This window comes from Hemicordylus capensis, chromosome 2, assembly GCF_027244095.1.
Source record: "Hemicordylus capensis ecotype Gifberg chromosome 2, rHemCap1.1.pri, whole genome shotgun sequence".
Classification (NCBI taxonomy): Eukaryota; Metazoa; Chordata; class Lepidosauria; order Squamata; family Cordylidae; genus Hemicordylus; species Hemicordylus capensis.
In genome coordinates, this window is record NC_069658.1 from 293,269,606 (window position 1) to 293,283,152 (window position 13,547).

General features: G+C 43.4%; 1 protein-coding gene across 1 annotated transcript in view; it reads right to left on the bottom strand.

Moving 5' to 3' along the window:
* The window catches only part of SSUH2 (ssu-2 homolog), a 70,111-nt gene that overhangs the window by 49,517 nt on the left and 7,047 nt on the right, over positions 1 to 13,547 (bottom strand). The window contains exons 2-3 of the mRNA XM_053298768.1: positions 7,564 to 7,662; positions 1,139 to 1,220 (exon numbers count right to left, since the gene is read on the bottom strand). Coding sequence (XP_053154743.1) covers positions 1,139 to 1,220; positions 7,564 to 7,662 — 181 coding nt within the window. The remainder of the gene's footprint in view (positions 1 to 1,138; positions 1,221 to 7,563; positions 7,663 to 13,547) is intronic.

Below are 13,547 nucleotides of genomic sequence, written 5' to 3' on the forward strand. Positions count from 1 at the left end.
GTTTCCCTCTACCTGTCCACCCTTTATTATGCTAGTCTGTACCAGCCCAGCCCATTTATTTTGTAAACAGCATGTGCAGGGGTGTGTGAACCAGTTCAGAACTGCAGCAGGGGGCTCATCACAGCTCCAGTCCAGATCATGCACTACTGTGGGACGACAATAGGGGCGTGCACGGAACCGGTTGGTCTGGTTCGGTTTGAGTCCAAACCAGACCCAGACTGGACCGGGCCAGTTTCGAGGCAACCCCTGTGGGTTCAGTTTGATCGGGCGGGGGGGGGGGGTTTCACAAACTTTTAAAAAGATTGTTTTTTAAATTAACTTACCCACCCTGGGTGGTTCTCTGAGGTGGGGGGGGGTCCATGGAGGTTCCCCTTCCCCTTGCCAGCCTCCCTTGCTTCCAAAGGTCATGCCAGGCCATGCAGAGGCCCATTGCACATTTGCGGCAGCATCCAAAATGGACACCACACCGGGTGGTGGGGAGTACAGGCCAGTTTTGGAAGAAAGGGAGGCCAGAAGGGGGAGGGGGAGCCTCTGAGGACACACTCCCCGCCACCCAGTGGGGGTAAGTTTTTTTTTTTTTTTAATTAAGCTCGCGAACTCCCCGAATGGGCTGGGGGGGGGGGGAGTTGGTCTGGGGTCGGACCAAACGGGGTGGTTCAGTTTGACAGTTCGAGGTCAAACTCGAACTGTCAAACCAAACACATTCAATGCCGAACTCGTTCAACATTGAACCTGTTTGCACATCCCTAGGCAACAACAGTGACAATCTGTTTAGAAAAACCTCTACTCTTGTTGTGTTTCTGATCTGGTTTGTGCACCCTTGTGGATGCTATTTACAAAACAAAAGGGGAAAACCGTAGGATCAGCAGACATGTTTAAACTGCAATCTAGTTTAACCCTCATGACTACTCCTAGGACAAGCATCGACTTTGAAAAGTTCTTTAACTGTGAGCAGCTCCTGGAGGATATGTGTCCTTTGCATTTCTTGGCATCTGGATGGTATATCTAGAAAGTGTTGTTGAATTAGGCAGCTATTATTGCTACAGTGGTTGTTTAGTAGGCATTTTGTCATTCAAGACCATTCAGTACTAGGATCTGATCAAAGCAACTTACCAGAATAGAAAACAGAGTGTCTTACCTGCACTCCAGGAGCACAGGACTGTTTCTCTGCTCACTGAACTTTCTCATCACATCGGGAGGTGGAACTATTTTTTTCCTGCCTGATTGGAAGATTTAATAAGTAATTAGTCTTGGTTTCCAGTTATTTCCTGTTACCAGCGAAGAAGGGATAGAAGTAACAAAGAAAATATAGAAGCTAAGGAAAATGCTTAGTATTGATGCTCATTACAAAACATGAATTATCCTGAATCAACATATTCTGACTTCAGACAGGGAGATTTGTAAGCAGAGCCTAATAGTTATACTCAATTGCTATTATTAATGCCCGGAATGTAGCCAATAAAGGGATACTGTGTTTGAAAATGGAACTTGTAGTTGGTAATCCTGTCTCAAAGCCACCCCATATCTGGATAACAGGTTCAACATACCATTTTTCAGCTGGATGAATTTTACTATCCTTGATAGGCTTGAATAAGAGCTGTCTCAGGGTTTCAGACAAACATGAGGGGTCCTCTTAATTGTCGGCCGCCACAATCCTAACTTGTATACTCTGTAGCATGTCCCACTAAATTCTGTAGGATTTAGTCCAGGTTAAGTGTGTGCCAGATTGCTTCCAAAAAATCATAATATGGGATTTGCACTTAGTACTTTTTCCAAGGGCTGGTGAAGAGATCTGCCTTTGCCTCACGCATTCTAAGGCACTGGTGCTGATTTAAAGTATAGCTATTACTGAATTGCCCATTTATTACCCCACTGCCCCATTCTTTCAACTGCATCCCTTTGGTGTGAAAATCAAAACACATTAAGCCTATTCTCACAAGCAGCCTAACCCAGGCTAAGGTAGCCCAGCCTGGGTTAGGCTGCTTATGTGTGTCGCTGGGATCTGCACGAATTCTGGCATAGCCAGCCCGCCTAACCCTACTTTTGTATCTGGCTTCTAGCCAGGGTTAAGGGCATGAGTGTGCCTTTAACCCCGCAGCTAGGAACCTATGTTTGTTCAAACTGCAGGCAGCTCAAGCAGACACAGAGATGAATGACTTGAGTGCCCATCTCATGGGGGTATCCCCAAATGCACTGTGCTCACCATGTGGTACATCGTGGGATATCTGGAGGCCAGGGGACATTGTCCTGGCTTCTGGAGATTGATCATCTGGGAGTGCAAGCTGTGCTTCCAGCAGCAGGTTCTGGATCATCTGCAGGGAAAGGTTTGTTGGACCCTGCCTTCCCCCTGCCCGTCCACCTGCTTTCTGTGCATAGCCTTTTTGGCTGACATCCTGACAAGGCATGCCTAACTTGTCCTTCTAATTTCAATGGGACTTCCTAGAGTTAAATTTAGTCAGGATATCCGTCATTGACTTTAAAAGTATGGTGCATGATTCACTACTCTGGCTTGAATCCACTGATTTCAGTAGTATTTCCAGTGACTTGCTATAAACAAGACATATAGCCTTAAGGCACTTCCTGAAAGACAGCTTAATATTAGCCATATTTATCTTTGAGGAGGGAATATAGAATACTGCAGAAAGCAGAATATATTAGTGCTTTAGATCTTTTGCTAAAGAGATTCCTGATAAACCCCTGATTGGGTCTGAAGCACAACTGGCTCTATGATCACTCTATGAAACTTTTTTCCTCAACTGTTTTTTCTCAAGTATTTCATGGAAACCATTTTCAAAAGAGCTGGCATGACAATTTCTCCCTGGAATATATTCTTGCTCTAGGATGAAGCCAACTCTCTCTATTTAAAAGAGAGTATTTTTATTTCTTTATTTTAAAATTTAAGAGCATAAGCAAAGCCCAGGTGGTTCAAACCAAGGGCCCATCTAGTCTAGCATCTTGTTCCTCACAGCAGCCAACCAGATGCCAATCCCTCACTAGATCTGTTCAGATGTTATAAAAAGCAGGGGCACTGTATCGCATACAGCATCTCCGTGAGCATACTCTGAAACCCCACCCCTTTGCTGACATGCTCAGAAGCTGGCCCTGCTGTAACCATGGACTGCAGGAACAGAGCATCCGAGCATTTCAGCACAGGGGCAAAGCTTCAGAGTGTGCTTGCAGGAATGCTGAACATGAGTAAAGCATCCCTGCTGTTTATAACACCTGAAGAGGTTTCTCTTTCCTGCTGTTGCGCCCCAGCAACTAGTACTCAGAGGCATACTGTCCCTGAACCTGGGAGGGAGCATACAGCCTGCTTTTTCTAGAAATCAGATGTAAAAATCAAAACAATAAAAAATGTTTAAAGAACAGCAAGATAAAGGATACAGCATAAAAACCAATACAATTATAAATATTTCAGCAACACACACACACACACACACACGATAAAAAAAAATCAAACATAGAAGCAATAAAAAACAAAAACAAGCACAGAACAGCAAATAAATACAGACTTTCAGATGGAAAGTCTCAGTACAGGAAAAAGACCCCCAGATGGTTGCCTTAAGAGCCAGTTGTTAACTTGATGATGGAATGAGCCCATGGATAGAACCAGGTAGGTAGGTTGTTTCAAAGAGCAAAGCAGTACCTTGGCAACTTTTTTTTCCTTTTGAGCTTTGAGTCTTTGTTCACAGGTGAACATACAAGAAAGAAATGGGTTTTATGATATATTTGCTATTTTGAGCATTGTCCATTTTTCATAAATATCTTTGTGTTCTTAAATATGGAAAGGTTCCTGCTCTTGATTATCCAGACAGAGTATGTTGTTGCTTCTTATATGCATCCTTTTCAATATAGCACTAGCCAAAAGAGTTCATGGTTCAACTGAAGGTGAATATCATATTTCCTAATCTCCAAACTGAGATTTGAAGATTAGAAATCTGGTGGCTTGAGTGCTTCCCTCTCAGGCATGAATTCTTCCTAACCAGGAGTTCACTAGGATTGCCTGAAAGTATGCTTTGCAAGTTTCCAAGCATGGTTTCAAATAATGGTTTTGAGGCATTCTTGGTTAGCTGTAACCAAGTTAGTCCTTATGCAGATATAGAGCCCTTTCTCACAATCACATGAGAGGGATTGAGGGTGGGCGGTGGGGAAGGCAACAAAAGCTCCCCTTCCCCGCAAATGATCTGGGTGGGGAGTCTGGGCATGTGCATCGCATGCCCAGATGTTCTTCAGCTGCCACAGGCAGGGCAGAGGTGCAGGGGTCAGGATGCATTGTCCCACCCCCAGAAATCCTGCAATGCACTGTGTGAATGTGCAGTGCATTGTGGGTATCCCCCGGTGATGGGTAGGCACCCCTCAGTGTCTCAACACTGGCAAAAAGCATCCAGCACTGACACACGGTCAGTTAAACAGACTTAAGGGAGTAATTGCTCCCTTAGCTTCATTTAAGAGCCTGGCTGCTTAGCTGGGTTTGCTGCTGAGGTGCTGCAGGGAGCCAGTCAGTTCCCGGCGGTTCCCATAGGCAGCCAAGCCCAGGCTCATCTGCCCTAACCCGGGCTTGGCTGCTCATGAGAATAGCCTCATAACCTTAGACTCTGTTAGAATAAACCATCAAAAAGCAATAAGAATTCATTCTGAAGAAGGGAGGATAGAAAGTGGGTGTGGGTGTGCGGGGGATATCCAGCCCTTGGCAAGTACACTGTCTCCAAACTATGGTTGGAAGTCAGGGAACATGGCATCCGAATGGATTCCATGAAAGGCGGTAGACAATGAAAACTTTATGATGCTGTTAAACAGCAGGAGTACCTGAATTTTCAAAATACAGAAACAATCAAGGGGCCCATCAGTTTTAGAGCTACATTTTGGTCTTGATCTTGAATGTGCCTCTTCTCTAGAAGAAAGCAAGCCTCGAGGGCAAAGTCATCCCATGTAATATGAATGCCGGGCTGTGCCATCTTTCTTCCTGTACCTTTGGAAACATCTTGTCCTCCGGGATCTCAGTCAGATGCAAAGAAGATTGAGATGTACTGTTGAGTCTGCCATGACAGTCCTTCTAATTGAGGCAATGAGGCAGTTCCTACGATCAGTGGGAACCGCCAAGATGGGGTTTGAAAAGAGAGCAGGCTTAGCCTGCTCTCCTCGCAGATGACCCATCAGTCGGCTGTGGGTGGCCGAACCAGTTGCCCACACAACTGCCGACTCTGTTACGGAGCTGGCAGGGGCTAGGGAGTTCACAGGGCAAGTGCGCAGGGCATGCTGGAGAGACCCCCGAGCCGGGAGGCTGCATTTAGCCTCCCCGCAGGGGGTCTCCTCATGAGTTGCAGTGGCACAGAGCTGTGCTGCGGCAACTCACGATCAAGAAAACCGGGTTAGCAGAGCACTCACTCCACTAACCTCGGCCAAGGGGAAGATTGTTTTACTGGGTGGCCCGCTTGAAAGCAACCGGGCTCGGCTGTGAGCCCGGTGGTACTCACAGTCGCCAGAAAGTGGGCTAGGCTCCCTTAGCCCGCTTTTTGGCAATCATGAGAATCGCCTCAATATCTTTTACATACACACTAGGCTTCAGATGTGCGCAACTTTCTGGGCACAGGAGAATGACAAGCACAGCATGAGCAAAAATTTGAATTTGGAAATACAGTATACTATGAGGCTGTGCACATGACCAAACAGCCCACCTCTTGTCATTCTCCTCCTAGATGATCAGTGGCTGTTCTTCCCTCTGCCGACCATGTGCCCACACGAGCAGCATGGCAGTGATCAGCAGAGCTGGGAGCCGGAGGAGGAAGTATTCTGGCATCCCACCAGAAGTGCAATGCATTGGGGGATTTTCCTGCTGCTGGGTGCTCAAGCTGCCTGACTCTGTGGACGCTCAGGTTGCAGGCAGTCTAAGTGTTTACATGAGCAGGGAGTGGGGTAGGAGGCATGGAAGTGTCCTCCTACCTCACTTTAAACTCAGGTTTTAAAAATGGGCTACCTGATTGAGGATTGCCAGGATCAGAACTGATCCTAGCATTTCTCGCGACCAGCCCTACCCAGGCTACAGCAATCTTACCTGGGTAGGGCTGGTCGTGAGAATGACCTCTATGTATAACATTATTACCTGGCAGTAATGGGCATAATCTATTAGAAGTGGGAATCTATCTATCTATCTATAATTATCTAAGACGCACCTGATACTAATCCCATGTGTGGCAGTTCTCGTGAGAGTTTTCACGAGCAGCTGCTGGGAGTTGCAAGAGCTGGTGAGGAGGGAGGGAAGGAGACCGAGGAGGAGGAGGCACCACTATTGCGAGCTGTTGAGGACGGCCGAGCAGGCAGTGAAAATGGGGTCGCTGGCCTCCTCGCAAGGAGTACTAGAGCTGGTGGGGGGGGGGTAGGCAGGGGAGGTTGAGGATAAGGCAGCGGCGCCACTGTGAGAGGCCAAGCAGCCAACAAAAACTGACCACTGGGCTCCTTGTGAGGAGGATAAGAGATGGTGGGGGGAGGGATGTAGAAGAGGAGGAGGTGCTGGCACCGCCACTGCGAGCGGCTGATCAGGCAGCAAAAACGGGGCTGCTGGCCTCCTCACAAGGAGGATTAGAGCTGCCAGCGGAGAGGACAGCAAGGGAGACTAGCTGAAGGGATGTGAAGAGAACTGGCTAGGCTCTGAAATGGAGGGGGAGAAAGGAAGAACTCGGAGTGCAGATGTTCTGCGCCTGGGTCAGCTAGTTCTATAGATTTCTCTTAGCACTGCAGTAACCTCTTCTGGCCACTAGAAGCACAAGGAGTTGTGTTAATAGGTCTCTCTTGATCAGTTTAGAGTCACTTAGAATGTTCAGTTGTTATTGAAGGTCAGTTCTTGTTTGTGTATGTTATTCAGAGGCGCTCTCTCTCTCTCTCTCTCTCTCTCTCTCTCTCTCTCTCTCTCTCTCTCTCTCTCAGTATGTGATGTTTTAGTTTCTTAATAAATCTTTATTTGTTTTTTGAACTCAACCTAATGTCTCCAGATTATCTCTTGGGCTGAACCTATTTACAGGTTGAGTATCCCTTATCCGGACTGCTTGGGACCAGAAGTGTTCCGGATTTCAGATTTTTCCAGATTTTGGAATATTTGCATAATGAGATATCTTGGGCATGGGATCCAGAGTGCCAAAACAGATGCCAACAGAGCAGGCGCCAAACTGACCAGGGAGTGGAGGAGGTGGATTTCCCTTTTCCCTCTAGCACCAAAGCAGGAAGATCAAAAACATTACAAAGCTTCACAATAAAAACAGAGCCGCTAGAGAGAATTACAGACAAAACTTCTGTCACTACAGCCTTCTGAAATAAGTAAGTTTTGACTGCATGTTCAAAAGCAGCAAATTGGGAATCTGCGAGCGAGTGAGCTGAGGTGTTTTGTTTTTGGTATGGTGTGGTGTCCGGATTATAGAGCATTCCGGATTTCGGATGTCCGGATAAGGGATACTCAACCTGTACCACCAGAGCATATTCTGCTGTGTGAGGGTTTTAATGTTTCTCCTCACACCCCTCAACATATTCCCCAGCCTAAGAACCTGTGAGGGCCGTGAGGGCATGCTTACTTACTGTGATCACAAAAAGTCCATTCATAATGGCCCAGTGGTTCTAATAGATCTGCAGGAGGTGTTAAAGGACTCTCAGGCTCCGAGTCCAAATCCAGGGTAGCTATTTTAGACATAAAGAACAATTGAAAATTTAGTCAAGCCTTTATGTATTCAACTTTCTGAGCATGATTATATTGATAACGTATTTTCTGGGGTAGTCCAACTCCATTTGCATGAAGATTATCTCTCAATCCACACATACATATGCATCTGGGGCTTTTTTATTTAGAAAAGAGGCGACTATGGGGACACATGATAGAAGGACATGATAGAGATGTATAAAATTATGCATGGAGTAGAGAGAGTGGATAGAGAGAACCTTTTCTCCCTCTCTCACAACACTAGAACCAGGGTTCATTCTATAAAACTGAGGAAATTTAGGACCAACAAAAGGAAGTACTTTTTCAGACAGCACATAATTAATCTATGGTATTCTCTGCTATGGGATGCGATGATGGTCACTAGCTTGGATGGCTTTAAAAGGAGCTTAGAAAAATTCATGGAGAACAGGTTTGTCAATGGCTACTAGTTTGGTGGCTGTGGGCCACCTCCTGCCTCAGAGGCAAGATGCCTCTAAATACCAGTTGCAGGGGAGCAACAGCAAGAGAAAGGGCATGCCCTCATTTCTTGCCTGTGGGCATCTGGTGGGCCACTGTGTGAAAAAGGATGGTGGACAAGATAGACCTTGAGCCTCATCCAGCAACACAGTTCTTATGATATTGTCCAGAGCTACATATAGAGCCATGCAATTTATATAGTAATAACAACAACAACAACCCCCAGTGAGGCACTACCTTGACGTGGTTGTGGGGCTTGTGTGCTCTGAGGAAGGTGAGAGCTATGCCAGAGGTCCAACCATACTGGACAGGTCTCACCAGAGGAGCCAGACAAAGAGTGCCTCTCCCATCAACAATATGGTGAGACATAACTTTAATAAATCTATACCGGATCGGTCGTCACCGGGTCAACAAGGACCACGCCAGGTGCTATAGTCCCTGGACATCTGCTGGCAAGTGGGCAACAGGACTCAGGATCTTCAGTTGAGCAACCAGGGCTGGAGACTGCAAGGTTACTGGAAGAAACGTCGCTTAACCGAAAAAAATATACGAAAAATGCCAACAAGGAAATAATGATCTGCTATTACAAGTCTAGTCCAACTAGAAGAGGTTATTTTAAAAGAATGTACCAAATTTGGAAAGAGAAGCATCCAGATACAGAAATAACAGAACAAAGGCTAGCAGACCAGAGAAGATACACAATAAGAAATAAAGTATGCACAGGAGTTGAGCTGGAAGAACTGCAAAGAGCAACACAGGCTCAAGATATGGAAAAAGAATTACCACCAATTGAAGAAGTTGCTCAGGCGCAGGTGGAGGAGGTGTTGGAAATAGAGGATGCCACTGTTGCTGAACTGTTTGAAAATCAAAACCAGGCAACTGCCCCTTTGCCTTCAACTCAAAAACCCGAATGCCGTTTAACAGAAAAGCAACAAGAACTAAAGCAAAAAATAACTGAGCACATGAACCGAACAACCACCAGGGTTCGACTTCCAGCTCTAAAAACAGTTGCCAAAAAACAACTTGCTCAGGCATTAAAAGATGTCAGTGCTGCACTTGCAGAAATAACAACCAATAATTTGCAAGAAACAAACCAACTAATGTACAGTGCAGCAACAATAACAACACAAGAGCTCGGATATAAGATCAGTGGACCTGTCAAAAAAGAAAGCAGTACATCACCTAAATGGAAGATTAGATTAGAAAATAAAATCTCCAGGCTTAGATCAGATGCTAGTAAATTGAAAGATATGAAAGACAAGAAGCTGAAGAATGAAAACACCAAACAGTATCTGATCCAAAAATACCACCTAGATTCAAGGAAAGTTAGAGAAGTCCTGGAAATAATAAAGCAGCAAATAACAGCAGTGTCAAAGAAGATTAGCAGGTATGAAGCCAGAATTACACAACAGAGGCAGAATCTCCAATTCCAGTCGAATCAGAGACGTTTCTACCAAGGCATAGAAAGAGAAACTGCAAGAAACCTAGAAACAGCAAATAAAGAAGAAACAGTGCAATTCTGGGGGAAATTATGGGACAATCCAATAGATTATAATAAAAAAGCAGGCTGGATGAAAGAGGTCGAAAAATGTAACCAACAAATGCAAGATCTAATAATAACACCAGAATTACTAAGTGAAAGAGCAAAGAAAATTAAAAACTGAACTGCGCCAGGTGATGATGAACTGCATGGCTTTTGGCTTAAACACCTAACAAGCCTTCATAAACAACTGTCAAAACAGTTCAATCACATTTTGCAAGGAGCTGATATTGAACAATGGCTATCAACTGGGAAAACCCATCTCATAATGAAAGACCCAGCAAAAGGTGCAGTTCCAAGTAATTATAGATCCATAACCAGCCTGCCAACCATGTTCAAATTATTAACTAGAATAATAGCAGATGAAGTGATGCAACACTTATTAACTAACAAACAGCTTCCAGTTGAACAGAAAGGAAATTGCCCGAACACCAGAGGCACAAAAGACCAGCTGCTGATTGACAAAATGATTTTAGAAAATTGCAAGAGAAGAAAAACAAATCTAAGTGTTGCATGGATTGACTACAAGAAAGCCTTCGATTCATGGCCTCACACATGGATACTAAAATGTTTAGAAACAACAGGTGTCAGCAAAAACATTCAGATATTTATTTTAAAAAAGCAATGAGCATGTGGAGTACACAGTTAACAATCAATGGCGAGGCACTTGGACAGGTTAGCATTAGAAGAGGCATTTTCCAAGGGGACTCTCTATCCCCTTTCTTATTTGTAATCGCCATGACCCCACTTTCACAAATACTAAACAAAACAGGCCTCGGATACCAAACATCTAAAACATCAAGTAAAATCAACCATCTGCTGTAGATGGATGATCAGAAGTTGTATGGAAAGTCCCAGTCAGAAATCGAATCACTGCTAAACACTGTCCGTATATTCAGTAGCGATATAGCAATGGAGTTTGGAATAGACAAGTGTGCTGCATTAATAATGAAAAGAGGAAAAATAAGAAAAACAGAAGGAATCGAACTGCCCAATGGAAGCAAGATCAAGAACCTGGAAGAGAAAGAACATTACAAATTCTTGGGCATTCTCCAGGCTGATAACACTGCACACACTGAAGTTAAAAGAAAAATTGGAAGTGAATACATCAGGAGAGTTAGAAAAATCCTCAAGTCCAAACTCAATGGCGGGAACACCATACAAGCCATAAACACCTGGGCTATACCTGTTATCAGATACACTGCAGGAATAATAGACTGGACCCAGGCAGAGCTAGAGATGCTGGATCGTAAGACCAGGATAATCATGACCATCAGTCATGCTCTGCACCCCCACAGTGATGTCGATAGGCTATACCTCCATCGCAGCTCAGGTGGAAGAGGAATGCTGCAAGTCCATCAAACAGTAGAGGAGGAGAAAAGAGGCCTTGAAGAATATATCAAGGACAGTGAAGAAGATGCACTTCAAATGGTCAAGAACGAGAAACTATTCAACACCAATGAAACAAAGCAGGCCTACAAGAAAGAACAAGTCAAGAACCGAGCAGAAAAATGGAAAAATAAGCCCCTGCATGGTCAATATTTGCACAATATAAGTGGAAAATCAGACATCACCAAGACCTGGCAATGGCTTAAGAATGGTTACTTGAAGAAAGAAACAGAGGGTTTAATACTGGCAGTGCAAGAACAGGCACTAAGAACAAATGCAATAAGAGCCAAAGTCGAAAAATCCACACCAAACAGCAAGTGCCGCCTTTGTAAAGAAGCAGATGAAACAGTGGACCACCTAATCAGCTGTTGTAAAAAGATCACACAGACTGACTACAAACAAAGGCATGACAAGGTAGCAGGGATGATACACTGGAACATCTGCAAAAAATACAAGCTACCTGTAGCCAAAAATTGGTGGGACCATAAAATTGAAAAAGTTGAAGAAAATGAAGATGTAAAAATATTATGGGACTTCCGACTACAAACAGACAAACATCTGCCACACAATACACCAGATATCACTGTAGTCGAGAAGAAAGAAAAACAAGTCAAAATAATCGACATAGCAAAAGGGGATAGCAGAATAGAAGAAAAAGAAATAGGAAAAATCACAAAATACAAAGATCTACAAATTGAAATTGAAAGGCTGTGGCAGAAAAAGACCAAAATAATCCCAGTGGTAATTGGCACCTTGGGTTCAGTTCCAAAAGACCTTGAAGAGCACCTCAACACCATAGGGGCCACAGAAATCACCATCAGCCAATTACAAAAAGCAGCTTTACTGGGAACAGCCTATATATTGCGACGATATCTATAACAACAACAACAACAACATTGACAATAAAATTCAGCCATCCTAGGTCCTTGGGAAGGACTCGATGTCTGGATAAAACAAACCAGTCAATAACACCTGTCTGACTGTGTAAACAAGAGATAATAATATATGAATAATTAATAATAATAATAACAACAACAATAAAACAACTTTATTCATTAGGTGGTTAACAAATAAAGTTGTTGTTGTTAATAATATTATTATTATTATCATTATTATCATTATTATTATTATTATTAGAACTAAATATAGGTACCAGTACTTGGCAAAGGATAAGATGTTTTAGAACATTTTTGTTATAAAGCAATTCTACAGTCTGGGAAAGTCATGTTTAAGAACTGCAGAAAAGGCTGCCACACTGGGATATTTATTCTCCCAAGTAATTTGACTGCTCAGTTTTTAATAGAAAACCTAACTACTTTTTGAGTTCTAAATTCTTTGGTCAAAGGTTTTATTTTTAGTAGTAACCATTGTGGTAATTAATATTGCCTTTTATATATTAACACTCAGAACGAGTGCTTTCCAAGTAGCCTACAACTAATCTCAGGACACCAGATGTACTTTTAAAAAATGTGTTCTTCTAAAAATATACCCCTTGCTGAGCTATAACAATAGGTGTTCTTGTTTCTTAATGCAGAAACAATGCATTTCTTCTTAACCGTCATACCAGAGTGCTTTGTGTCATTTTGAAACCCCATACACGAAAAATATGTACACATGGAAGCTCCAGGAAATGGCATTTGTGAACAATGTACAATCCTAATAGTAGACAAAGAGACTCAGTGCCCCCATTCATCAATCAATTGGATTTAGTAGCCCTTTCACTGGAAGTGTTCCCAATTCTTCACAAAGACAAAAATAATCTCTCTATTCTTATGCCCATGAAAAGGATAAACTACACACTTCAGTTATTAACAATTAGGTATAGATGTAAAGGCCAAAGAGAAATCTAACTTATGACATGAGCCAATTCAGCATTATTTCTTTAAGGATGACCTCACCAATTTATGGTAAAGTTCACAAGTAGGTTAGACAGCAAGACATTTCAGTGGCCTTAAACATTTGTAGATCAATTTCTGACTAAAGTGGACTCAGAGTTGCTTCCAGAGTTTTGTGGACTCAGTTGAGAAAGCTGCTGTTAGTGGGCTCTCTCAGTCCCATTTTCCTCCTAAATGTGAAAAGAAGCATGCTTTTGAAAAATGTACACTGTGCTTTCCCTTAGCACTGCATAACAATGGACAGTCTCTAAACATTAAAATTAGGGAAAGCAGTTTCCAGGGTAATGGCTGCTACTTCCAGGCAACCTCTCTCATTATCCATATTTTGCTGATGGCTAACTGAGCATGTGGATAGGCACAGAGCATCCACAAACTCCTGTTAAAGCGGGGTGGCGTTTGATGGTGTTAAAGACTGCAAAGCATGTCTAAATATGTTAGTTTTGGGACCCAGATTGCAACCCACATAACCAAAAAGCCCCATGAAGAAGCAGAGAAGCCATGGAATGTTGAAATGAAGGTTCCAGAAGCAGGTGTTTCTCCTGTCAATCAGCAGGGTACAGCCAGT